The sequence below is a fragment of the Dryobates pubescens genome, chromosome 4, assembly GCF_014839835.1.
Source record: "Dryobates pubescens isolate bDryPub1 chromosome 4, bDryPub1.pri, whole genome shotgun sequence".
Lineage (NCBI taxonomy): Eukaryota > Metazoa > Chordata > Aves > Piciformes > Picidae > Dryobates > Dryobates pubescens.
This window is the reverse complement of record NC_071615.1, coordinates 45,807,090-45,833,249: the sequence shown is the minus strand read 5'-3', so window position 1 is coordinate 45,833,249 and position 26,160 is coordinate 45,807,090. Positions and strand designations below refer to the sequence as shown.

General features: G+C 46.6%; 2 protein-coding genes across 6 annotated transcripts; one reads left to right on the top strand and one right to left on the bottom strand.

Annotated features, from left to right (window-relative positions):
• Nucleotides 1–1,957: 1,957 nt before the first annotated feature.
• Nucleotides 1,958–24,387, bottom strand: OXNAD1 (oxidoreductase NAD binding domain containing 1). Of its 5 annotated transcripts, none has more exons than XM_009899218.2 (9): nucleotides 23,808–23,881; nucleotides 19,844–20,006; nucleotides 19,519–19,582; nucleotides 14,981–15,087; nucleotides 9,514–9,655; nucleotides 6,856–6,892; nucleotides 6,650–6,750; nucleotides 3,076–3,184; nucleotides 1,958–2,300 (listed from the first exon to the last, which is right to left on the bottom strand). In XM_009899218.2, exons 1-9 carry the CDS (start codon nucleotides 23,845–23,847, stop codon nucleotides 2,146–2,148), a joined length of 918 nt encoding a protein of 305 aa, XP_009897520.2. In that variant the 5' UTR covers nucleotides 23,848–23,881; the 3' UTR covers nucleotides 1,958–2,145. The 5 variants fall into 5 exon arrangements, with proteins under 5 accessions (XP_009897520.2, XP_054017197.1, XP_054017195.1 ...); XM_054161222.1 differs by having other exon boundaries at nucleotides 6,650–6,747; XM_054161220.1 differs by lacking the exon at nucleotides 23,808–23,881 and adding an exon at nucleotides 24,354–24,387 and having other exon boundaries at nucleotides 6,650–6,892.
• Nucleotides 24,388–24,469: 82 nt separating this feature from the next.
• DPH3 (diphthamide biosynthesis 3) lies at nucleotides 24,470–25,429 on the top strand. Its single transcript, XM_009899214.2, has 3 exons — nucleotides 24,470–24,585; nucleotides 24,724–24,798; nucleotides 25,292–25,429. The coding sequence occupies exons 1-3, from the start codon at nucleotides 24,478–24,480 to the stop codon at nucleotides 25,355–25,357; spliced, it is 249 nt and encodes an 82-aa protein (XP_009897516.1). The 5' UTR covers nucleotides 24,470–24,477; the 3' UTR covers nucleotides 25,358–25,429.
• The last annotated feature ends 731 nt before the right edge of the window (nucleotides 25,430–26,160 follow it).

Genomic DNA, 26,160 nt, shown 5'->3' with positions numbered 1-26,160 from the left:
AGAATCTTCCTCTCATTTAAGTAGGAGGGGATTTGATGAGATGTCCCCTCTGGGTCTGCCATGGAGGAGCCAAGTCATTTCAGCCTGTACTTAGTTAGGGCCACATGGTGCAGTAGAATCATACAATTGTTAGGGCTGGAAGGGACCTCAAGGAGCATCCAGTTCTGACCCCCTGGCAGGGACACCTCACACTACATCAGGTTGCTCACAGCCACATCCAGCCTGGCCTTATAAACCTCCAGGGATGAGGCTTCCACCACATCCCTGGGCAGCCTGTTCCAGTGTCTCACCACCCTCATGGGGAAGAACTTCTTCCTAACATCCAATCTGAATCTACCCATTTCTAGTTTTGTTCCATTCCCCCTAGTCCTGTCATTACCTGACACCCTAAAAAGTCCCTCCCCAGCTTTCTTGTAGCCCAGTTCAGATACTGTAAGACCACAATAAGGTCTCCTTGGAGCCAGTAGTCCAAACCCGAGTGGATGAGGCTGCAGACACCAGAAGATGGGCAAACACTCATCATGGTACTGTCCCAGAGGGGCAGATCTTTAAGGTCCTTCAGAGTCACCGCTTCCTGACTGGAAATACAGCCTGTTTGTTCTGTTTGTTCTGAGCTGTGATACGTAGGGATGTTTCTCTGACACTCAGCACTAGATTACAGTTGAACTTCTGCAACCATTTCAGCAGTGCTCTTGTGCTGCAGTCAAAGCTTTGAGTTTCCTAGTTAGCTGTCTCACTGGTTTCTGAAGATGGGGTGGGGGTGGTTGTGCAGTAGGTACCCTACAAGCTGCAAAGCCTATCCAAGACTGATTAAAAAGAGGTCAAGACTAAGGCTACACTCAGCATACTGAAGCTGAAATGATTGGTTGGGAGGGAGGCCTTCGAAGCCAGGCATGGGGAAGTTATGCTTGAAAGACTGAGCTCTTCACACCAGCAGCCCTGTTGCTAGTGATGGAATCAGCATCTTCGCATCCTCTGTTTGAGGCAGGGCAGAGGGACGCTGATGGCAAGAAATGTGCTGTTACCTATCTGTTGTCTGAAACAGCCAACTGGAGGAAAGAAGCTGGAGCAGGCTGTGTCTGTTTAATGTTTTTAACCATTGAGTAATAAATGTTCCTTATTGAGCTCTTCAGATGTGCAATGGGAACCTCCACTGCTTAAGGACTGCACCTGTCTGTACAGCCCATTAAGGAACTCATGGGTTAGCATTTCTATGAAGAGTTTTTCTGCAAGCTGGGAGAAGCTGCTTCAATCAGGAAGGGCTTAGCTGTCAGCCATTACACTCAGAGGTACACTCCCCTACTTTCAAAGGACAAACTTTACAGACCTTTTTTCCCCCCAAAGAGAACTAATACCCTGGAGCCTTCTAAAGCTCTCTGCTGCAGCAGGATCCTGGAGATCTCCTGTCTTGGCTGTGGCTGGCCATTGCTGCTTTGGGGGATGTGACACATGTGAGTGCAAGCTGGGGACCAGCAAGGGGACACATGAATAACCATACAGCTCTGGCAGAGGCTGGCAGCTTCTTCACACTTTTACAACCAATACTCTAAGCTCTGAATATAAGAAAAGGACTTTTACCACCAACACAGTTGGCTGACTTAAACCACACTCGAGGTTGTGTTTTTTAACAAGAATGGCAAGAGAAGGAAGTCACAACACAACCATTCTCCTAGAAAAATACCAATTCATGTACAGAAGTGGGGAAGGCAGGGTGTGGCCTCAGCAGCACACAGTGACTTGGAGCAGATTCAGGAGTGGTCATCGACTATACATGGGGCTGGCAGTGCTGCACAACCGATTCTCCTCAACTGCTGAATCGGGCACTGCAAGACTTCGAAAAGTTGAGTAGCAAAGCAGGGTTATAAAGTGAAATGAGCAAACCATCAACAAAGCAGAGCAGTGGATCTCTTTAATATAAAATCACATCCCCCCTCCCAAAAGCAGCATGGTATTGTGGGTGCATTACAAAACCACATCCCCCCCAAAGCAGCATGGTATTGTGGGTGCATTCCAGCTCAATTAAAGGACCACCGGCACCACTGAAGGTATCCTCATCAAATAATTCACAGTCCATTTCTGTACATTTCAGCTTATCAAAGCAATGCCTTGGACACACAACCTGCCTCTCCTGTTCAGCAGGTGCCACTACCACCACTTCTCAAAGAAAACACAGTCTCTGGGAACACCAATGCTGGACAGCAGTGTGGATACAGATTCTATCATTGGAGGTGGACCGCAGATGTACCATAAGGTATCCTCAGCCACGTGTTTTGCTAGATCCTTTTCAGATATTCTTCCCTCTGACAAATGAAAAGCAGGGAACAGAACAGAAATGTTAATCAAGAAGTCATTTCAAGAAGAATGACTGGTTAGAGCTTACCCAAATCCTCAATTCACTAAAAGTGCCAGGCCTGTTTAAGGACAAGAAGTATCCAGATCTGAGGCCTCCAAAACCTTTGGGGATTTAGATCAGTACTTCCAGCTGGAATGGATAGGATATTGCTCACTGAAGAGGAACATGGCTTACATGTAACTAAAAGCCCCACAATTCAGCTGAAAGAAAACCAGGGAAGTATCTCTGACACCCATACAACAGAGATCAACCATGGTTGAAGTCTCTCTTACAAGAAGCCAGATGATCCTTCATCCATTAGGGTGCTCAGGGCGCCATCCCTGGAGGTGTTTAAGCCCAGGCTGGATGAGGCTCTGGCCAGCCTGATCTAGTGTGGGGTGTTGGAACTAGATGATCCTTGTGTTCCCTTCCACCCCTGACTGATGCTATGCTACAATGCCACCTTCAGCAAAATAAACATTTTGCTGAACAGTTTCCCACTCCAAACTTTGTTGCAGAAATACCACAATGAATTTTAGCTTCAAACCTCCTCTGTTATTAGAAATTAAAAACCAAACCAAAAACTCTGAAGGGAAATTTTTTCCCTCCCAAAGTGAAATTAGAAAGGTTTTAACTCCCATTTTGAATCTGTCAATGTTAAACCATGCTTGTAACTTCATCCCCTAGGCTGTAATCAAACTCAGAGCTCAAACACCACCTACTGTACACACTGCCATGTTTACCTGTAACATGTGGCTGAAGCTCTTCACAGATCTGTGAACTCTGCTGGGTGATGTGAAAACGACAAGTGATCTTCCCAGGAAAGGCATCCATCAAACCAAGAATGTCCTGCTGCAATGCCAAACAGACTTGATTAACACCACAGCCCCCTGCATCACAGCAGGTGCATGCACACAGCCCCGCTGCCGACTGCTGGGTACTGAGACTCTCATTTCAACACTGGGAACTTGATGGGGAGATTCCACAGGGCTGACCCTGTGAGGAACTTAATGAAATTCCACAAGGGCAAGGGGAGAGTCTTGCACCTGGGAAAGAACAACCCCAGGTATCAGTACAGGTTGGGGACTGACCCACTGGAGAACAGTGAAGGGGAAAAGGACCTGGGGGTCCTAGGGACGGGAGGTTGACCATGAGCCAGCAGCGTGCTCTTGTGGCCAAGAAGGCAAATGGCATCCTGGGGTGGATGCCAGGAAGGGGTTGGTCTCTTCTCCCATGCAACCAGCACCAGAACAAGGGGACACAGTCTCAAGCTGTGCCAGGGGAGGTTTAGACTCGAGGTGAGGAAAAAGTTCTTCACTGAGCGAGTCGTTCGTCATTGGAATGTGCTGCCCAGGGAGGTGGTGGAGTCGCCGTCCCTGGAGGTGTTCAAGGGGAGACTGGACGTGGCACTTGGTGCCATGGTCTAGTCATGAGGTCTGTTGGGACAGGTTGGACTTGATGATCCTTGGGGTCTCTTCCAACCTTAGTTATACTGTGATACTGTGGATTAGAAGGGCTGTGGTTAGTAGGTCGAGAGAGGTTCTCCTCCCCCTCTACTCGGCCCTGGTAAGGCCACATCTGGAGTACTGTGTCCAGCTCTGTGCCCCTCAGTTCAGGAAAGACCTCAGGGAACTGCTTGAAAGAATCTGGAGCAGAGCTACAAAAATGAAGGGAGTGGAACATCTTCCTTGTGGGGAGAGTCTGAGGGAGCTGAGGGCACTTTAGCTTGGAGGAGACTGAGAGGTGACCTCATCAATGTTGATAAAGATGTGCAGGGTGAGTGCTGAGAGGCTGGAGCCAGGCTCTGCTGGGTGATGCCCAAGGACAGCACAAGGGGCAGTGGTGGAAGCTGAGGCATAGGAAGTTCCATGTGAACATGAGGAAAACATTTTCCCCTGTTCTGACTGGCACAGGCTGCCCAGGGGGGTTGTGGAGTCTCCCTCTCTGGATATATTTAAGACCTGCCTGGATGTGTTCCTGTGTGATCTGGTCTAGGTGATCCTGCTCTGTCAGGGGGTTGGACTGGATGACATTTCAAGGTCCCTTCCAGCCCCTGTGGTTCTGTGACCTGTACACAGTGACTTGCACAGCAGCTGCTGACGTTTTGGTGTTAACTACCACAGTTGTGGTTCAGAGAACTGGCAGTGAGAGTTTTTACTCAGGTAAAAATAGCATTAGCTTAGACTCATAGAATGGGTTTGGGTTGAAGGGATCTCCAAAGGTCATCTACAGGATTTCCATGCCTGGAATGTGAGTATACTACAGCCATGCTTAGTGCTCTTCTGTTTTCACAACAGGCTGGGATTTATTAGATTTGGACCTAAGAACCAGTTAAGTCCTTTCCTGACTTCTTCCCCATATAAGCTCTCATTATTTCCTCCTCCTGCATATGGGTTTGCCATATAAAAACCCCAACCCTGCAGTGTTGTATTTAACATGTGTTAGGAGCTTTGAGTCTTGGCTGCCTTTCTCTAGTACTGTTACTAGACTCTTTACTCTCCTGTGTTTTCCAGGACAGCTACAGTGTAATCGAATGGGGGCTGCTTCTGCTCGCTCTGGGGGGGCTGGACTACCTTTGGAGGTCCCTTCCAGCCCAAACCCATTCTATGATCCTAAGCTAATGCTCTTTTTACCAGAGTAGGAACTCATTTTCAGTTCTGCAAATCACAACGCTCACAGCTAACACCAAAACTCCAGCAGCTCCAGTTCAAGTCATAGTGACAAACCAAATGTCAGGTAGGCAGCTCTGAAATTCAGATTCAGTTCTGTCAAGATCCTGCACTGTCTGGGGTTTTCACTGCTGGAATGGACACTGGAAATTCTTAAATATTTCCCTGCTGCAGTGAAACTCAACACATGCTAGCTCCTGCACTGAAAAAAACCCTCTCCATGATTAGAACAGGCTGAGAGGCCAGTAGCTGGCCAAATGCAGGAGCAGATAGGTTGCAGTTTATTCTTCTGCTTCTAGCACCACATAAATGGCTTCTCAAAAAAAGCAAACATCCTGGAATCTAAAACCATGTTACAAGCACAGAGGAAAACAATAGTGCTGGATCCTACACAGTGTATGGAATCACCACAGCTTTTGACCTTTATCTTCCAAGCAAAAGCTTTCAATACCTCAAAGAAACCTAAATCATTAGGGATGCTTCTTTACAGAAGCTGTGCTAATTTGACCCTAAAATGCTATCAGTGGCCCTTAAGGGCTGAGTGTGACAACTGACCTTTAACTGCTATGTAAATGCTGATGAAGTCCCTCCTATACAATTTTGCAAGAGGTTGTAAACCCTTCATTCTTACACTAGTGCTAAATACTGACTAATGCTTTATCACCAAAGCTCCCCCCCCATTATTTAGGAAGTATCTCCTTTGGGTAGGTTTGCTCCTGCTAGTCTTTAAATTCACTAATGTGATTGTGTATATATATATAATCTCTATATATAGACTATACAATCTCTGTCTATATGTAATCTATAATGAGACTGTGTGGTTACAGTGTTCCAGCAGACAGCATTATGCAATACTATGGGTGTGTATATACACACATGCATTATAGTCTGCTCTGATGCTTCTGCAAGACAACAGTAGAATGTACACATACAGGGCTGTCTGACTTAGCAGTGAGATCCACTAACTACCTTAGTCTGTACACTGGCATAAGTAACTAACGAAGCACACATGGGATCTGAGGCAGGGAGTGACTTCTGTCTCTGTTCAGTGTCTTACACTGAGGGACTCCCTGGGATTTAGCAACAGAATGAGCAGGGAAGTCATTGTGCCCCTGTACTCAGCACTGGTTAGTGCTGAGTGCACCTTGAGTACTATGTCCAGGTCTGGGCCCCTCAGTTTAAGAAGGACATTGAGTCACTTAAATGTGTCCAGAGAAGGGCAACGAGGCTGGGGACAGGCCTTGAGCACAGCCCTGTGAGGAGAGGCTGAGGGAGCTGGGGTTGCTTAGCCTGGAGAAGAGGAGGCTCAGGGGAGACCTTCTTGCTGTCTACGACTACCTGAAGGGAGGTTGTAGCCAGGAAGGGGTTGGTCTCTTCTCTCAGGCAACCAGCACCAGAACAAGAGGACACAGTCTCAAGCTGTGCCAGGGGAAGTTTAGGCTCGAGGTGAGGAGAATGTGCTGCCCAGGGAGGTGGTGGAGTCACCATTCCAGAGATGTTCAAGAGGGGATTGGATGTGACACCTGGTGCCATGGTTTAGTAGTTATGAGGTCTTGGGTGACAGGTTGGACTTGATGATCTCTGAGGTCTTTTCCAACCTTGGTGATTCTATGATATCTGAGACCTACTTTGTAAAGGAATTCTTTACCTTAAATAAGAGTTCACTTGTCTTTTTTGCACTGTAGTACAGCTTCACTGTTCCCATTTTGTATCCATTTCCTTTACCCTCTTGGTATCCATGAAGATCTGCTATATGCAGCAGTATAGAAAACAATGGGTTAATTCCAACACCCCCTGCTATCAGCACTAGTTTTACAGGGGAGTCACCAGGCTGAGGATCAAAGAAGAAATCACCTCCCACTCGAAGAGCCACTTCTGAGTCAAGAGCACACTAGGATGAAAAAGAAGATACTTAATTTCAAAACTAAAAGCCAAAGCTGAAATAGTCATCTTCCTGCACCACAGTCACAACACTTGCTGGACTGTGATTTCTTTGTTTTTATTGACCAGTGGGGAGAAGTTAAGTACTTGAACACAAATGCACTTTCAAACTTTCTGAAGTAACCTGTCTGAGTGTCCCTAGGGATCAAGTTCTGCCCTCAGAAGTCTCAGTCTTCTGAGAAGGCAGGGTGGTGACTCCCAGTTCCTTCCCAGCTCCATAACAGTTGAAAGAGGAAGGATTCATGCAGGTTTTTCAAGAGCAGTATGTGGCTGTGAAAACCCCAGGTTAGCAGGTGAGCTCACTCCTTTACCCAAACCCAGCCCAGGCCTTGCTGTGAGGCCCAGAAGGAAGTCAGAATGATTTAACACACAGTAACATTAAAAGCTGAGTATCTCCAAAAAGGTCCAGTGTGGAGAAGAGAAGACTGAGAGGCGGTGTAAGCAGTGTTTCCAAAAATCTGAGGGCTGGGTGTCAAGAGGCAGGGGACAGGCTCTGCTCACTTGCTCCCTGGGGTGGGACAAGGGCAGTGGAGAGAAACTCCAGCACAGGAGGCTCCACCTCAACAGGAGGAACTTCTTCCCTGGGAAGGTCACAGAGCACTGAAACAGGCTCCCCAGGGAGGTTGTGGAGTCTCCTTCTCTGGAGACTTTCAAGCCCCATCTGGATGCATTCCTGTGTGACCTGCACTGGATTCTATGGTCCTGCTGTGGCAGGGGGGTTGGACTCGATGATCTCTGGAGGTCCCTTCCAACCCCTCACATCCTGTGAGCCTGTAAATGAGTTCTAACTACTCCAATAACATCTTTTACCCTGAGATACCACATTCCTTTTCAAGTAACTTTTAAACAAGTAAGTACCAAAGGTTTTTTCACCATATATAAACCATTTCAAATTCTATATTGCTATTTTCATCTTCTCCTTTCCTAAGTAGAAGCATGCCCTTTTGTTTAGCCAGAGGAGTCCATGCAGACCTGGGAGAGGGCTCTACAGCATCAGGTTTGAGCTAGCTAATCCACTAACTAAAGACCTTCCTGTAAGTTCAGCCAGAACACTCAGCAACAGCAAACTGATTTACAAGATCCCAATTCCTAAAAGAGTCTTCAGAGAGCAGGAATTATGAAGTTATGCCTTCACATTCTTGAAAGAGCAACACCAAAAACCTCCCACCCCTCTCAGGACTGCAGGCACAAGCACTGCAAGCTCTACACAGCATCTCAACAGGGTCATTTTGTTTATGTTCCAGTGGAGACAACTTGATATGCTTAACTACTAGATTAACATCACTGCATATTCTCAATTCTAGTCAGTCTTATGAGGAGAGTCTGAGGGAGCTGAGGGCTCTGTAGCTTGGGGAGGAGGAGCCTGAGGAGTGACCTCGTTCATGTTTATAAAGATGTAGAGGGTGAGTGTGGAGAGGATGGAGCCAGGCTCTGCTCACTGATGCCCAATGACAGCACAAGGGGCAATGGTGGAAGCTGAGGCATAGGAAGTTCCATGGAAACAAGAGGAAAAATGTTTTCCCTGTGAGGGTGACAAAACACTGGAGCAGGCTGCCCAGGGGGGTTGTGGAGTCTCCCTCTCTGGAGACACTCAAAACCCACCTGGATGTGTTCCTGTGTGATCTGCTCTGGGTGCTCCTGCTCTGGCAGGGGGTTTGGCCTGGATGATCTTTAGAGGTCCCTTCCAGCCCCTAGCATTCTGTGAAATCTGCATCAATCTTGACTGTAACTCTGAACACAACTGCAGCACTTGTGAACCTACAATAACCTGCCAAAGTGCAGCCACATTCACAAAACACAAATGCCAGGCAAAGAACAGTGAACAGGACAGGTCACAGAGGGCTGTGAACACAACAGAAGTTGACAGAACAGATTCAACCTTAGTGATACTGGCACTTAGAAGAAATATGCTCAGCAGCAGCTATTGCTCTTCTGACTATAACTAAATGGGGTAAACAAATGAACACAAGGCTGCAAGAGGCCAGGCAGACTTTACTTTTAATACTGCATGGATCAAGCCTTGAGTTATGCCCATGGTATAAAACCTGCATACTTGCAAGCATACTAGAGAAATTCTGAAGCACTCTGTTGTTTGACCCTTTCACCTGCTCCAAGCACCTCCCTTTGCTCCCCATATTAGTAATCCAAATTCACCTGACAATGAGTTTGCATTTGTAGAAAGGGCCAGGACTGATGGCAAGTTACCAGATCTGACACAGCCTCTTCTCAGGCACACAAGTTAGAACACAGATTTTTCAGCATTTTTCCCTTCATTAATCCCAAAGGATTGAGGATCCTTGTCTGCACTAACTACAGCATCACTGCAAATCCACCAAGCACAAGTGGGGGCAGAAGGTGATCATAACCACATTACCACATGAACACTCAGTTTCAGTCCCTTACTCAACAAAAGGGTTTAAGATTTACATTGTATTACAAATGGCTGAACAGTTTTGCAGGCCCTAGCAAAAAGTGGTCTGAAATCACATGTGCCAGCCCCTCCCCATCCCCCAAACTACAAAATAGGAAGACAAAAAAAAAAGGCCAAATCTCAGAGTTAATCCCACTTACCTTTGTGTGAATCCACTGAGCAGGAGGATGATCAGCATGCTTCACTGCCAGCTCTAATACTCCTTCTCGTTCCAGCAGGCCAGGGCTTGAACATATAGAGAATCCTCCAACTACAGACAGTCCAGGAATAAAGAAATCAACCCTGAAAGCAGACCAGAAATGAAAGCTTGAAAAAACTCCAACCACCCCAAACATGGAGCAAACCAAACTGGCTGACTTGGTTTAATTGCCCTTCCTTTACAAAGACCTCTGCATTTCCAGAACAGAACTTCTTCAATAAAATGACTTCAAGTAATCCCATTTCACAGAATCACAGAATGTTAGGGGCTGGAAGGGACCTCCACAGACCATCCAGGCCAACCCCCCTGCCAGGGCAGGATCACCTAGAGCACATCACACAGGAACACATCCAGGTGGGTCTTGACTGTCTCCAGAGAGGAAGACTCCACAACCCTCCTGGGCACTCTGTTCCAGGGTTCTGTCACCCTCACAGGGAAAACATTTTTCTTCATGTTTCCATGGAACTTTCCATGCCTCAACTTCCACCACTGCCCCTTGTGCTGTCTGTGGGCATCACCCAGCAGAGCCTGGCTCCATCCTCTTGGCACTCACCCTGCACATCTTTATAAACATGAATGAGGTCACCTCTCAGTCCTAATTTCCTTAGAATTACTGTCATCTAGGAACACGTCCCCACCTGTGTTCAATCAGCACGTTTTCAAACCATTCTGCATTGGACACCACATCTCACACCAGAGCAGAACTCCAGCGTGATGTGTGCATTAGAACAAAACCCCAGCAGGGTTTGACAGAGGGGCTTTCATCCCACTCTTTTTGGTTCTTTTAACGGGCTCTTCAGTTTTCAAACACAAGAAGTTCTGGAAAGTCATTTTAGGGAAGTGACCTCAGATGAAACACTTTCTTTTCTCGGGTGAGGAAACAGCTGATGTAAAGCCACACGGCGTGAAGAATGTCTCAGGCGGAGACTGCGTTCGCGGCAGCAGCAGAATCGCTCCAGCTGTTGAGCCGCAGCGCCCTCTGCTGGCAGCCAGCTCCTCCCAGCCGCCAGTAACTGGAGCTGGAAGAAACCACTGCAGGGCTTCTCAAAAGTTCCAGTAAACCACTCGTGAGTGTCTACAGATTGGAAGGTAACACAGGGCTAAGCTTTTGCAACTCCAGTAATTAGAGCGTGGAAGGCAAGTCATAATATCATAGTATCAGTCAGGGTTGGAAGGGACCACAGGGATCATCTAGTTCCATGGGCAGGGACACCCCACACTACATCAGGCTGGCCAGAGCCTCATCCAGCCTGGTCTGAAACACCTCCAGGGTTGGGGCCTCAACCACCTCCTGGACAGGGCTTGACCACTCTCATGATGAAGAACTTCCTCCTCACCTCCAGTCTAAATCTCCCCACCTCCAGCTTCATTCCATTCCCCCTAGTCCTACCACTCCCTGAGATCCTGAGAAGTCCCTCCCCAGCCTTCTTGTAGGCCCCCTTCAGATACTGGAAGGCCACAATTAGGTCACCTCAGAGCCTTCTCTTCTCCAGACTGAACAGCCCCAACTCCTTCAGTCTGTCCTCCTAGTCACTGCTACACCTGAGATAGAACCAATTGTCACAAGTCTTTGATATTCCAAATAGTATCAGAAAGTTAGAAGTCAGTTTATGATTCAACACTTAAAACTCCTCTGCATTGCACAGATCTTTAAATACTTCAGCTTTCTACACCACATAACAAGGTCCTTGTAATTCAAAAGAAGACCAAAACTAATACTAATGTTTTAAACACACCTGTCAGCAAGGCCAAGCATAGAGAGCATAATTCCACTGAAGCCTGAGCTGGGCTGGCTCAGTATTAGAGAATGCAACAAGAAACACAGACAGAATTCCACTGGGCAGAGATTTGCTTTAGACAGCAAGGCTGTGTTCTTCATGGAGACTGCACATTCTTGAGGGAGAAAAAGCAGCACTTTGGATAGTTCACTACTTTCTAAAGAAAGAAAAATAAATCTTTCCAGCTTATGCCCCACAGAGCTTCACCCAGCAGAGACAAACATCTTCTCTTTCTCTTGAAGAATGCACACAGTGTGATATATGCAGTGCTACAGTGGTATAATGTTTAACTTGCTGCTAACAAACTTGCTGGTGTATAAAGGCTGCAAGTGAAAAGTCAGCAGCTGAGAAGGTTTATTTTGCTCTCTTCAGCTTCTGCAGCCTCACTGACCACGGGGCTCAGCTTTCCTGGCAGTAAGGGCCCAAGAGATTCGACAGGAAGAGCCCTGTACTGCAGCATTTATTGTTACCGAGGAGGAACATCTCCAGATGCTGCTACATCTCTTTACCACCCTCTGGTGGAAAATCATCTTACTGCTAACGCTGCCTGCAATAAAAAGTGGGGGGGGGGGAGGGGAAGCGGGGAGGAATTACATATATGCTGTAAAGTAACAATTTCCATTCAAGTCTGAATGTTCTGCTTGACACCTAAGGGAAGCATTACTCAAGCCAGGTGGGGAAACATACAAACTCAAATATTGCTGTAAGACAATCACAGAACCACAGAATGGTCTGGGTCAGAAGGGACCTCCAAAGCTCAGCCAGCCCAACCTCCCAGCAGGTCAGCAGGGACATCCCCAACTAGATCAGGCTGCCCAGGGCCTTGTCCAGCCTCACCCTGAATATCTCCAGGGGCCTCAACCACCTCCCTCAGCAACCTGTTCCAGTGTTCCACCACCCCCACAGTGAAGAACTTGTTCCCAAGTGCTGAAATCAAGCATTGTTTTTACCATTCTGAAGTGCTAATTTGGCCTTTGTTTCTCTCTGGGTTTGTGTTTCTCTCCCATTTGCATAAGTGTGCAAGATTCCAGGGCACAGTATACTGTGTGACAGTGGCCTGGCTTGTACCTCTGATAGCTTGTCTCCTTTTAGCTCTGTGTAGGAAGGGTAAGAGGTCTCCTGAAGAGATGCTATCTGTGTCAAGGTAACCAAAAAGAGTAGCTCTAGGAAAAAAAAATCCAAACCAACACACACAAGAGTCCACCCCACCAACAGTATAAATCCAGCACAATGTAGAACAGAGATATTCTGTGGCTCTCCATTTCCCTCTTTTTGAAGGCTCTCTCAACCAAATCTTGAGGAACAGAACAATTGGCAACTGCTGGAGAAGGAGTTCAGAAACAGTCAAACCAAAGAGCCACTTCTTCCAAGTGTTACTGATATGCACAAACCTCAGTGCAGGTTTTAGTAAATCTAAAGAGGTAACAGCAACAACTCTCCTCATTATTACCAGAAGTCAGGCAAACACCTGCCTGCCACCATGCTGCCTGCAAAGCAAATTCACTGTGGTTTCTGAAAAGCTTGGTCATGACACAAATCTGGGTGCAGTGGTTGACACACAGTAAGGTTGTGCTGCCGTTCAGCAAGACTTCAGACACGCTGGATTTGGGCAGGCAGAAAGTGAATGAAATTCCACAAGGGCAAGGGGAGAGTCTTGCACCTGGGAAAGAACAACCCCAGTATCAGTACAGGTTGGGGACTGACCCATTGGAGAGCAGTGAAGGGGAAAAGGACCTGGGGGTCATAATGGATGGGAGGTTGACCATGAGCCAGCAGTGTGCTCTTGTGGCCAAGAAGGCCAATGGCATCCTGGGGTGGATTAGAAGGGCTGTGGTTAGTAGGTCGAGAGAGGTTCTCCCCCTCTGCTCTGCCCTGATGAGGCTGCATCTGGAGAACTGTGTCCAGTTCTGGGCCCTTCAGTTCAGGAAGGACCTCAGAGAACTGCTTGAAAGAATCCAGCACAGAGCCACAAAGATGATGAAGGGAGTGGAACATCTTCCTTATGAGGAGAGATTGAGGGAGCTGAGGGCTCTGTAGCTTGTAGGAGACTGAGAGGCGACCTCATTCATGTTTATAAAGATGTGCAGGGTGAGTGCCAAGAGGATGGAGCCAGGCTCTGCTGGGTGATGCCCAAGGACAGCACAAGGAGCAATGGTGGAAGTTGAGGCATAGGAAGTTCCATGGAAACATGAGGAAGAATTTTTTCCCTGTGAGGGTGACAGAAGACTGGAACAGGCTGCCCAGAGGGGTTGTGGAGTCTCTCTCTTTGGAGACAGTTAAGACCCACCTGGATGTGTTCCTGTGTGATGTGGTGTAGGTGATCCTGCTCTGGCAGGGGGGTTGGACTGGGTAATGTTTGGAGGTCCCTTCCAGCCCCAAACATTCTGTGATTCTGTGACAACACTTTCAAAAAATACATCACAGCTTTAGTGCCACTCTTGGGCTGTAAGCTCTTACTACAGCAAATGCTAGCAAGTTGGCCTTTTCTCCTCAGGAAATCGTGGCCTGGTGTTTTGTACTGCTCATCAAAAACATGCAACCACAGTTCACAGCTACAAGCCTGGAGAAGTCGTTGTGTACCTTACAACAGCCTTAGGATACCTCCAAGGAAGAAGGAGATGAAACAGAGTAATTATAATGAAAGCCTTCAGTTTTCAGCACGGTAATTTCTGTAACATTTTCGGCGTGGAAACGCACTTCCCAAGTACTGGCAAGCAAGAACTTGATGTGAGTCACTGTCCATGTGCAAAAACTGCAAGCAAATTGCTCCACAAACAAATGACTGCAATCATCATCTTGTGTCCTGGTTCTAAATTTAAAAGCCAGCACATTACACCCCATGAGTGACATATGTCCTCAATACCCCAGCAGCTATACTTTGATTCCAGCAACACCACCATCAGATGGCCCAGGCCAATACAAACTTGAAGGGCATTTAAATGTCCCAAGTTAAAGGCAGCCACTCAGAGTTTTTAATGAATTTCTAAAAGGTGGGGTGGAAAAGAAAAGGGATTGAGTGGGAACATTTTTAACAAGGAAGGAAGAGAAACATGAAAATCCACTGTTTCCATGGGGGGAAAAATAAGCTGTATGGCTGCTTAAACAAACAGCTAATTATTTCAAAGGTTTAATAATCCCAGTTGGTTTATTTTTTTCAAGTTTGCCTCTCTGTATTTGTGTGTTAATCAGACCCAACAGACTCAGTGTTCAGAGAGGAAGCAATTCTGGTTTAATTATAAACCCAAACTAAGTAACCTGCAAGCCAGGAGTCTCTGTAAAACTGACTGGTAAATAAAGGCAATAAAGAGAGCTGCAGAATCAAGGGCAGTGTAATTCACAGTGTTCCTGAGGAAAATAGTGTAATACACAGAAACCAGAGGAGAATGCCCACAAACTCAAACTGAATATTTAAAGAACATCCTCCTTCCCTTTAACCATTATCATATTTAATGATGTCCCCTGTAAAAATATGCCAAGCATCAGCTACTTGACAGAGCACCCAGTGATAAAATCCTGCATTACAGAAAGTAATAATCTTTCCAAGGCTCGAGTATTAGATGTCTTGTTAAAACATTTTGTTACAGTGGGCTTCTGCAAGTAATTTTCCCCTCCAGTGTCAGCAGATCTTACCACTGTCCTGCTTTGAAAGTAAAATCTTTATCTGCAACAGCCAGGCGAAGTCTTTTGACTGTCTCGGATTCCTTGGTGATTCCACACACTTTTGCCTGTGAAATTACCTAATGAAGGGAAGAGAAACCATCCTGTTAGGTAGAGATCCTCTGCAGCAAAAGTACTCAAGACCCTGTGGATGAGAGAGCTGTCACTTCACTGTTACCTGCAGAACAGAATAGACTAGAATAAACCAGGTTGGAGGAGGCCTTCAAGATCAGCATGTCCAAGAGGATGTAAGAGCCATAGCTCATAAGCTCTTGAAAAGATATTAAGAAGAAGACAAAGAATGCTTTTCTACATGAAAGCATATTTTAGAATCATAGAATCAATAAGGTTGGAAAAGACCTCAAAGATCATCAAGTCCAACCTGTCACCCAAGACCTCATGACTGCTAGACCATGGCACCAAGTGCCACGTCCAACCCCCTTTGGAACACCTCCAGGGGCAGTGACTCCACCACCTCCCTGGGCAGCACATTCCAATGACGAACAACTCTCTCTGTGAAGAACTTTCTCCTCACCTCCAGCCTACAGGAACAGGGGGCACTGGAGATGATTGATGCCCCAGGAGTACAACATGGATTTTCATCACTGACCCTCCCCACACTTCCTCTTCAGGTATTTTTGAGTTATAAATACTAAACTTCTTCCTCCACAAATAAAGTAATGCCCCAGGCACTTTCTACACAGGCCAACATACAGACTTTGTTAAAAGAAGTGCTGGTGTCACTTACCACGCTAGGAAATACTAACAACATCACTGCAACTCCACCATTTCTCATTTCATTAAGATCAAACTGGTTTAAAAAAGTAGCATTTGAGCATTAAGCAACTATGGTCTAATTTCAAACACATGGCAGGAAACTGATTCATTCATAAAACAACATCTGAACTGTCCCATTAAGCAGCAGGACATTTGCCAGTTTGAAGTAAAGGAGCATACATTTCTTTTCCACTTTAGCAGCCAGCATTAAATGAGGAATGCAATCACTCTAAATTAACAAATGTCTGACATGACTTAAATGTTTGTTCCTTAACTGCAGGAAATGGACATTAAGTTTTGATACTCTTCATTCCCTTCCTCACTCTTCAGTGCACTCCCTAATTCCTTTGGCTGACAGAGCACTGGAAATTTCATTCTTAACCAGTACAGAGCCATTACAAAAATCAGATTTGAGTCAGAGTGATGAAAGACATTCAGCCAGTATTTTGGACTGTCACTAGAGTATTCAAGTGACTTAGATCAAGGCTGCAGTGAGAGGAAGACACAGGACTCCAGACTTTGTTGTTGTATTTCAAGAAAGTGTTAGACACTTCTTCTTGCCCTGGTCTTTCCCATTACCCCTCTTCAACAGGCAGTATTGTGTGGCATGCACAGAGCTCTGAGTCATTCACCTTTAGAATAGAATGGAATGGAATAGACCAGACCAGGTTGGAAGAGACCTTCAAGATCATCGTGTCCAACCTATCATCCAACACCACCTAATCAACTAACCCATGGCACCAAGCACCCCATCCAGTCTCCTCCTGAACACCTCCAGTGATGGTGACTCCACCACCTCCCCAGGCAGCCCATTCCAATGGCCAATCTCTCTCTCTGTGTAGAACTTCTTCCTAACCTCCAGCCTAAACCTCCCCTGGTGCAGCCTGAGACTGTGTCCTCTTGTTCTGGTGCTGGCTGCCTGGGAGAAGAGACCAACATCCGTCTCTCTACAACCTCCCTTCAGGTAGTTGTAGAGAGCAATGAAGTCTCCCCTGAGTCTCCTCCAGGCTAAGCAACCCCAGCTCCCTCAGTCTCTCCTCATAGGGCTTGTGTTCCATACCCCTCACCAACTTTGTTGCCCTTCTCTGGACATGTTCCAGCAAGTCAACCTCCTTCCTAAACTGAGAAGCCTACCATCAACCAGTACCTCCAGGTCCCTCTCTACCTGACTGCTCTCCAGCCACTCTGACCCCAGCCTGTAGCTCTGCATGGGGTTGCTGTGGCCAATGTGCAGAACCCGGCACTTGGATGTGTTCAATCTCCTGCCCTTGGACTCTGCCCATCTGCCCAGCCTGTCGAGGTCCCTCTGCAGAGCCTCTCTACCCTCCAGCAGATCAACTCCTGCCCCCAGCTTGGTGTCGTCAGCAAATTTACTGATGATGGACTCAATGCCCTCATCCAGATCATCAATAAAGATGTTAAAGAGCACAGGGCCCAGCACTGATCCCTGGGGCACACCACTGGTGACTGGCTGCCAGCTGGATGTGGCACCATTCACCACCACTCTCTGGGCTCAGCCCTCCAGCCAGTTCCTAACCCAACGCAGCGTGCTCCTGTCCAAGCCATGGGCTGAAACGGCTGCAAGGCAATACAGCCTGAAGCAAGCCAACAACTGCTAATTCTATGGAATTTACAACCTAGCAGAGCATTAAAAAAAATATTTCAAAGTGGTCAGAAATAAAGCAACAAAGAACAAATCAAGTATTAGAAAAAGAAATGGGATAATCTTTTGATATGCAGAGAATTTGTGGTAGCAAGAAGTGAGCCCTGCTCTTTCTTCTATCCTACCTTGCTTCTCTTTCTTAGGCCTTAGTTCCCTGTACCACCCCAGAGCTTCCAATATCTCTCAGGGATCCATTTCCTACATGTTTTCCAACTACTCAGCATGTATGTTGAGCAGAAAAGTTAAGCAATCCAAAATATCCCAGGTTAAAAACCACATGGCTGCAAAACTCAAACGTGCAAGAATTGTTTCCACGCTATTTCTACGTTAGAAGCAAACAAGAATGTGCACCTGACTGTCCCTGTCTCCTCTTCCCCCTGTCCTGAGTTAATCTTGCATGAGTCATAACCACCTGAGCAGCTGTATGTCCACAGGCCATGCCAACCTGCACTCAAGGAGAAGCTGACATTATGTGTGAGGAGGGGAGGTAGCTCAGGGACACATGGTTCCCAAAGCTGGCTCACACCCTGGCAGCTCTGCTGACAGGCAAAAAAACGTTGTGTTCACCTTATCCAGCTACACACCATGTGTCAAGTGATGAACCTTCAGTTTGGGGGTTACCTATATATCCCCTGCTCCCAGCTGCCTTTTGAGAAGAGTTCACTTGGCCTGTGGCTCATTCCCAACTGTATCTGGGGAAGAACCCAGCAGACAAGCGAGTTAATTACTCCTGCATATGCACATTCACATCTGTGTAGTGTGCTGGAGCAGGCAGCTTGTCCTGCTGTGTGACACATGCAAACCTAGCCCATCATGACTGAGAGGAGCCAGCCAAACAACAGAATGAAAGCAGGCTCTGTTCTCCAGTTACAGAAGTTCAAGATGGGACTTTTCAGTCAAAGAAGTGCCCCACATCTCCCAAAAGGTCTATGGCAAGTGCAGAATTATTTCACTAGTGAAGCATTTTTGAGACCTCAAGTCATATTCTCCCAGAATCAAAAAACTTAAAACCACCTACTTTAGCTAACTACAGAAGTGAAATATCTCTGTGAAGCACAAGAGTATTGTTCACCTCTGACCATGATGAAGAAGAATGCTGAGTGCACAAAACTGAGATCCAGAATAAGCATGTCTGGATTTTGATGGAGATGTCTTTCTTGTACTTGTGAATTAAAGTGGATACACACTACAATTGTCCTGAGCACCTCCCCCATGAAGAGAGACTGAGAAACCTGGGGCTCTTTAATCTTGAGAAGACTGAGAGGGGATCTGATCAATGTCTATCAATATCTGAGGGGTGGGTATCAAGTGGAGGGGGCCAAGCTCTTTTTGCTGGTGCACAGTGATAGGCCAAGGAACAACAGGTACAAGCTTGAACACAGGAGATTTCACCTCAACATGGGGAGAAACTTCTTTACAGTGAGGGTGACAGAGCACTGGAACAGGCTGCCCAGAGAGCTTGTGGAGTCTCCTCTGGAGACTTTCCAAACTCAGCTGGATGCACTCCTGTGTGCATACCCCGGGTGATCCTGCTTTGGCAGGGGGTTTGGGCCTGATGATCTCTGGATGTCCCTTCCAACCTCTAACATACTGTGATACAATCCTTTTTACAACTGGCTATCATCTCTCCCATCAAAATGCCTTTTCATCTTACCTCCTATGTTACAAAAGAGTATTTTACACATTGTTTTTAATCTCAGATTTGAACCACAACTGTAGAAATCCATACAAATCTGAGAAGCCCATGTGGAGATGATAGCTATCAGTGTGCTTTCATTACTTACCATAATCCATGCTGGGCAAGAATCCTAATAACTGCCTTGTCCAATGTAAACTGCATCACATGGAACTGGCAACTTTTATAACTCATAACATTTCACACACTGCCACCAAAAAAGAGGCTTATTTGACAAGAGACTCAAATATAAAAATGAGAAAAGCAAGTAAGACAGCCCAGTAGAAAGCAAAATGAAAGCTAAGAAGCAAGTAATTATCCAGGTTCTTCACATTAAGGAAAAAACCAAACCAAAACCAATAACCAACTTACATACTTAAAGAAGAGAATACTGACCTCCTGGCGAAAATTATTTGCTGTCCTCTCTAGATGATCCATTTTCCTTTTTGATTTTATTGTGCTGCAACCAAGAAAAAAACCCCAAAGATAATTGTCATTTTGTCAGCTGTGCTGCTGGCCCTCCCTGATATGACTTTCTATCACCATAACAATGTACTGGTGTCACCCGGACTACAGATGCCGTAAATCTAACTAAGAATTAAATATCTGATTAGTAGGTAAACAAGTATTCACAGGGCTGTAGTAATTTTCAGCTTTAACAGCATCACCATGACATCCTACTGAAAACAGCAACACAAGCTTTTGTATGGGGATGACCTACCCATTCACTGTGCAGTAACAAAAAGCAGAGTGCCTCAACACCGTCAGAGCAGACTGAGTGACGAAAATTCTTCTAGCACCTCTCAGTAACCCAGAAACAGTAAACCCCACACAAACAGTAGCATGAGCCATGATGGCTGAGGTGTCTTCAGAATCACCAGCTCCTGAAAAATGCACATAAATATTGGTTAAATAAAATACTCACTGTGTGCCACCTGTCATCTCCATTAAACCAGAAAGGCCAAAGCTTAGCTGGAGCTAAAACTCGCAATAAGCATATAGTGTAACAAGAAGGAATTTTAGAAGTATGGAAGCATCACAAAGAAGTGAAAACATGCATCTGTCCATCAAAGGAGAAGATAACCTTGTCACAGATGATATGGAGAAGGCTGAAGTACTCAACACCTCTTCTTAGTCAGTCTTCACAGGCAAAGCCTGTACCTAGATCTCTTCTTGTACCAGTGATGTCTGAGAAAGAGAGGGTTAAGTAGGTGTGGGGCCACCAACTGCTTAGAGAAGCTGGATATATCCAAACCCACAGGGCCAGATGGGTTACACTCAAGGTTGCTAAGAGACACAGCTGACATGCTCTATTGCCTATGAAAAACAGTTATTACAGAAAGTCTCCAATTGACTGGAAAAAGCCTAATGCACAGTCATTTTGAAAAGAGGCAAGAAGCAGTGACCATATCCAGTCAGCATCACCCCTCTGAAAAAATGCTCACAGAAAAGCTAAGAAAGTTATCAGGGAGATTCAACACAAATTTAGCAGGGGCAAATTATGTTTGATAAATATAAACACTTACTGTGATTAAGTACCTGGTCACAGAGCTAAGGGGACAGCAGTGGATACAACACACCTTGACTGCCCCGCAGCTTTTGACACCATCTCCCATCACATAGACATTAGGAAGCTGAGGCCAGATGGACTGTTGGGAGTGGCTGAAAACTGTCTGGGCTGACAAGTTTGAAAACCTGATGGATTTAAGTTGCTTCATTTGCTGGCTAGTAAGAGTACCCTGGGGTGTCTGGTACAGTTCAGTAAATTGGGTAAGATAGAAAGTAACATCAGCAAACTTGGGGATGTTATGAAATTAGAGGGATAGTTCATGTGCTGAACAGAAGAGCTTTGTTTCAAGGGGGCACTGAGAAACTGCAGGTCTGGAAAAGAGAAACCCCATGAACTTCAAGAAGTACAAAGGTCTACCTGGAACTGTCTTAAACCAGTGCTAGCAACTGCCCTGCACCAAGCAGGAGTTTTGACTAGGTGACCCTCTGAAGTCCCTTCCAGCCAACATATCTGTGACTCTAAAAGCTCATATTAATGTTTGAAAGAAGATCAAACATTGACTATGCATTTCCTTTCTATTGGTAAAGAAAGGTTCTGGTCAGAAAATTGTATAAACATTACCTCTCATACCTCCCTATATCCCACATAATATTTACATCTCTCAACAGTCAAGCACGTAGCAGACACATCTGCTACAGTGGAAACATGGTGTGAAGCTTCCAACACTCATACACAGACAGAGCTGTTGCAGAGAAAATGAGAGGTACACTGTCTAAAATCAGTCAGAAACACCCTCAGTTTATCAAGCACAGGAACAGGTTCACAGTGAGCCAAGAGCTATTTCTCATTGCTTGTAAATGTGCCTTTGTTTCTCCTAAAACGGACCAGCGTAATTCTCTATCGTATTACCACCACCTAGCAAATTACACCAACTCTACGACGCACTCAGTCCACTGCTTCTTCAGAGCACTCTTATCTTTTACTTCCATTAAATCCCTCTCCCTGCATTCCTGTAAAGCATGTAATTTATTTTCAGAATGTTTCTGCTTTTCTTTCTGAACCTTTTGAAATGGCAGCAATCCATCCCGTTCAACTAACCAGGCCCATAGGCTCTGGGCTTTCACTAACAGCTGCATCGGCTGGTCACTCAGCAATTTGTCCAGCTTGTAATCTTCCATGGGAGACAGGGCTTTCACAAATTAGGCTGCTCAGAAAGGGAATACATTTACTCCAAGTGTTCAAAATGCCTCCTTTCAGGAAATACTTCCTGCAGCTTGTAACTGCCCAGAATTTTTAACAGCCTTCACGACAGCTTCACAACTTTCCAAAGTGGAATTATTTACAACTCTTTCACCAACAATGAACAAAACTACTTAATTATTCTTTTTGGGGTTTTTTTTTGGCCACAGCATACACAGAGCACTCCATCTGAAAAAAAACAAACCAACCCAAAACAAGACTTCAGCACTTGTTACATGCAAATGAGAAGCAGCTTTTGATGGCAGTATTAACAATCTTAAAATACACAGCACACATCTAATGAAGAAGTCACCTTCCTCTACTTCAGCACATTCCTTTTGTAAAGCCAGAAGCCATGAGTAAAGCTCAAGAAGCCATGAGTGGCTCAAATTCATAAGGTCATTTTATGAGCTGAAGTCTTTAGACAGTGTGGAATGGAATGGAATGGAATGGAATGGAATGGAATGGAATGGAATGGACCAGGTTGGAAGAACCTTCAAGATCAACGTGTCCAACCTATCATCCAACACCACCTAATCAACTAAACCATGGCACCAAGCATCCTGTCAAGCCTCGCCCTGAACACCCCCAGCGACGGCAACCCCACCACCTCCTCAGGCAGCCCATTCCAATGTGCAATCACTCTCTCTGTGTAGAACTTCCTCCTAACCTCCAGCCTAAACCTCCCCTGGCGCAGCCTCAGACTGTGTCCTCTTGTTCTGGTACTGGTGTATCTTCATTACATCCATCTACATCTCTTTTTTAAGGTTCCTGCTTTTTGATTCATGTTTTCAAGCTCTGCGCTGCACCGCATTAACCAATTCAAAGTAAACATGATGGACGTCTGCCAAGAGGACTTCACTTATATCACCACATCCCCAGAATGAATCACATGCTTTCCCTCAGGAGGACTGAGAATAAAGATTTCATTCTTCTTGATTTGTACTGTCTGTAAGGATCACCTCACACAATGCTCTCCACAATTCATTGCTACTACACAAACACAGCGACACACTCCTGGTTAAACAAGTGGCCTAACCTTGAAACCAAATACAAAGACTCAATTGCTTATTTTATGCATTTGGTTTCATTCTGTTGTTACCTCAAGCTGCCCTCATTCTCATTTTCACTGGTGCCACTTTAGGAAGTTCAGTTCCACACGGGAAAATCAAAACAAACTCAACCAAAGCTCAACACCAATATATAATAGTGAAAACAAAATAAATGTTCACCTTAAGAGCTACAACTTCGAAGTCTTGAGTTGAAAGACCCTATTGATACAGACTATTTTAAGCCTGAGACTCTAGCCTAAATTAAAAATAACTCTTGACAGGCAGTTCAAGATACTTGTTCCATTTACACTACCATCAGTCACTTTCCAATCCTGAAAGTCAGGAAATAAAAACTTCCAGTCTGTAACTAATATATTCTAAAATCTCCCTTAATGAATCCTGGATCTCCTCTACAAGTCTGAGTCATGCCTTTAAAAAACACAAACAGCCTCTCCTCCATCTGTCATCTCTGTGGTTTTCTTGGCTCATCCAGCTCTTTGGCAATTCCTTGCCCTCCAGGAAGGGCAACACTTCAGCCTCCCAAGCTCCTGCCTGGTGGGACGTTCTCCCTCATTTTTTGTTCTCTTCTTACCCAAGCCCTTACAGAAATAATGACACCAAATACTTCCTTTGCTCCACTGAGAGAAATGTGATACTTTTTTATATGACTCCTTCCTCTCCTCACTTAAAAATCAGAAATCAAGCAATTTGCTCATACTTCTTACCCTCAGACCCACTGGCCTTGGTTTAGCATTGCTTGTTAGTAACTGCAACTGCAGTTAACCTGTACCACACTGAGCAGCGAACTACTGTAACAGTCAATGCAGGAGAGTGTAGAGGGGGCAGAAAGGATACTCAAGCAAGCAGAATTGGAAATCTTTTACCAAAAGCATGCACATAGACGTGTAAGAGACACCTCTCCATACAAACTGTCCCTCCCGCAAAAGTCACGGCTGAAAAAGGCTTTTCCCAGATTGATCGAGGATTCAGCACACTGTGAATCCCGGGAGAAGCCTGCGCTTCGCTGAAGCACGGCAGCATGAAGCAGGCGGGACGGCTGCCGCCCCTGCCCGCCCTCCCGCCTTGACCTGGGAGAAGGTGACGGCCAAGGTCGTAGCAATAGCCTGCCACCCCCTTCAGCCCCTAGCGATCGCTCCTCCGCGCAGCCCCCCAGGCAGGAGGCTGTCAGGACGAGGAACCGGCAAGGCCGAGGAACGGGAGGCATCAGTGGGAGTGGGTAGCCAGGCCCCCGCCTCCAGCCGATGTGGGGAGATCGCAGTGTGTGTGTGGCGGAACAAGCCGAGGAGACTCCTGCGCCCCGTCCCCCGCTCCCTGAGGCCCCCGCTCCCTGAGGCCCCCGCACCCCTGTCCCACAGCAGCCCCAGGGCCGCGATCGCCGCCCGTCCCCCACGCCCCGCCGCAGTCCCTACCCGCCGCCGCATCACGTGACGAGGCACGCTCGAGACACGCCCCGCGACACGGCGCGCGCGCGGCCGCGGCGCATGCGGCCCTGCGTCACTTCCTCCCCGCCGCGGTGCCAGGCCCGGTGGCGCCATGTCGGTCTTCCACGACGAGGTGGAGATTGAGGACTTCGAGTATGATGAGGAGACCGAGACTTACAGCTACCCGTGTCCCTGCGGGGACCGCTTCCTCATCACGCGGGTAAGGGCGGCCGGGCAGGAGCGGGGCGGCGGGAGACGGAGGGGGAGACAGCGTTAGGCCGCGGAGCCGTCTCCGCCGGCCGCGTCTGTGGGTCGGGCAGGCGCCGAGTCATTGACAGTTTTCCCGGGGCTTTTGCAGGAGGACCTCGAGAACGGTGAGGACGTGGCCACCTGCCCCAGCTGCTCTCTGATTTTGCGTGTCATTTACGACCAGGTGGGTGCGGTGAGAGGACTATCCCATGTAGTTACGGCCTGCCTCCCGCAGCGGTGTGTCGGCTGGGTCGAGTATCGGTTCACCATGCTCCGAGGAAGCAGTGGTGGCAGCTTTTACAAGTCCCTGAGAAGCGTTGGATAGGCTTGTGTGAGGTAGTGGCCCTTTTGGTTGTGACTGTGGCTCTTGCCTCCTCTCTTGTTTTTCTGGTCACTTCCTGTTGTGTTTGGGATTTAAAACATGCCTGCTTGTGTGAGCGTGGGGTGAAACACACAGCTGTCTCTGTGATGTTAAGATTTATCTGTGGTACTGCAGCCCTCTCAGCTAGCCCAGTACTTTTTCTGACGCAGCAGGCATTCTGTAGCTTTCTTTTGGGAGACAGATTCAATCCAGTTGCACCCAGGCTAGAAAAGAAGATGCTTATCTGGTGTTTTTTGAGGGAGAAGAGATCTCAAAAATAACGAAAATCAACTAAAACTCTCCTTGCTGTTTCTAGGAGCAGTTCATGCGTGACGAAGTCGTTGCAGAGCCTGTGACAAGCACGGAACTGGTTAAGTGCTGACTAATACATCATGAACTGTTGCTGCTGTAGAATAAGAACGTATGGGGATGGCAATCCCGGAAAGAGACAAGGTCCTCCACGTGGAAGTGCTTGCTGCTGTGAGATAAAAGTGCAATAACTGGCTGTCTTCATGATGAGGTTGAGAATTTGCTGGGACATCAGCACGTGGATGGGTTCTGTTCAGAAGGGTTGTGCATTTTAAAGAGTGTATGAGTTGCCATCTGCGTTCTAGGAGACGTGAAGCTAAGCGACAGCAAGTCGGTGTGCGGCAGAAGCGTGCGGAGCTGTGCGATCGCAGCGTTTATCTGGCAGTGGCTTCTTAGGCAGTGGGGAGAAGCAGGTTTTGCATGGGCATATACCAGTGTGGAATGGCATAGGGAGCTGAAACGTTGAGAGACAGAAGTGCATAGGACATGATGCAATACACAAATACAGTTCTGACACAGCATGGCATCACCCGTGTGGTGTGGCTTCTGTGACCCCTGTACTGTGGGAAAAAATAAGACCTAGAACGTTGTTAGCAAATGGTTTTTACTACTTGCAAGCACAGAGTCAGTGCAGTTGTATTTATAGCTGCAGTGGAGGCAGCACCTGAGTTTGTTTCTCACAATTCCAGTTGCTTTGAAACAACTTTGGTAGCTGTTACCAAATGACTCTCTGACATAATAGCTATAACACTTCCGTGGAGGTTGTGTGAAATGAAACAAAAGGAATCAAACCCCTGCAAAGCCAATAATGTGCTAATGGACTTGGAAGTAGATTGTCATTTCCATATATTTCTCTCAAGAACTTTGCAACTTGAG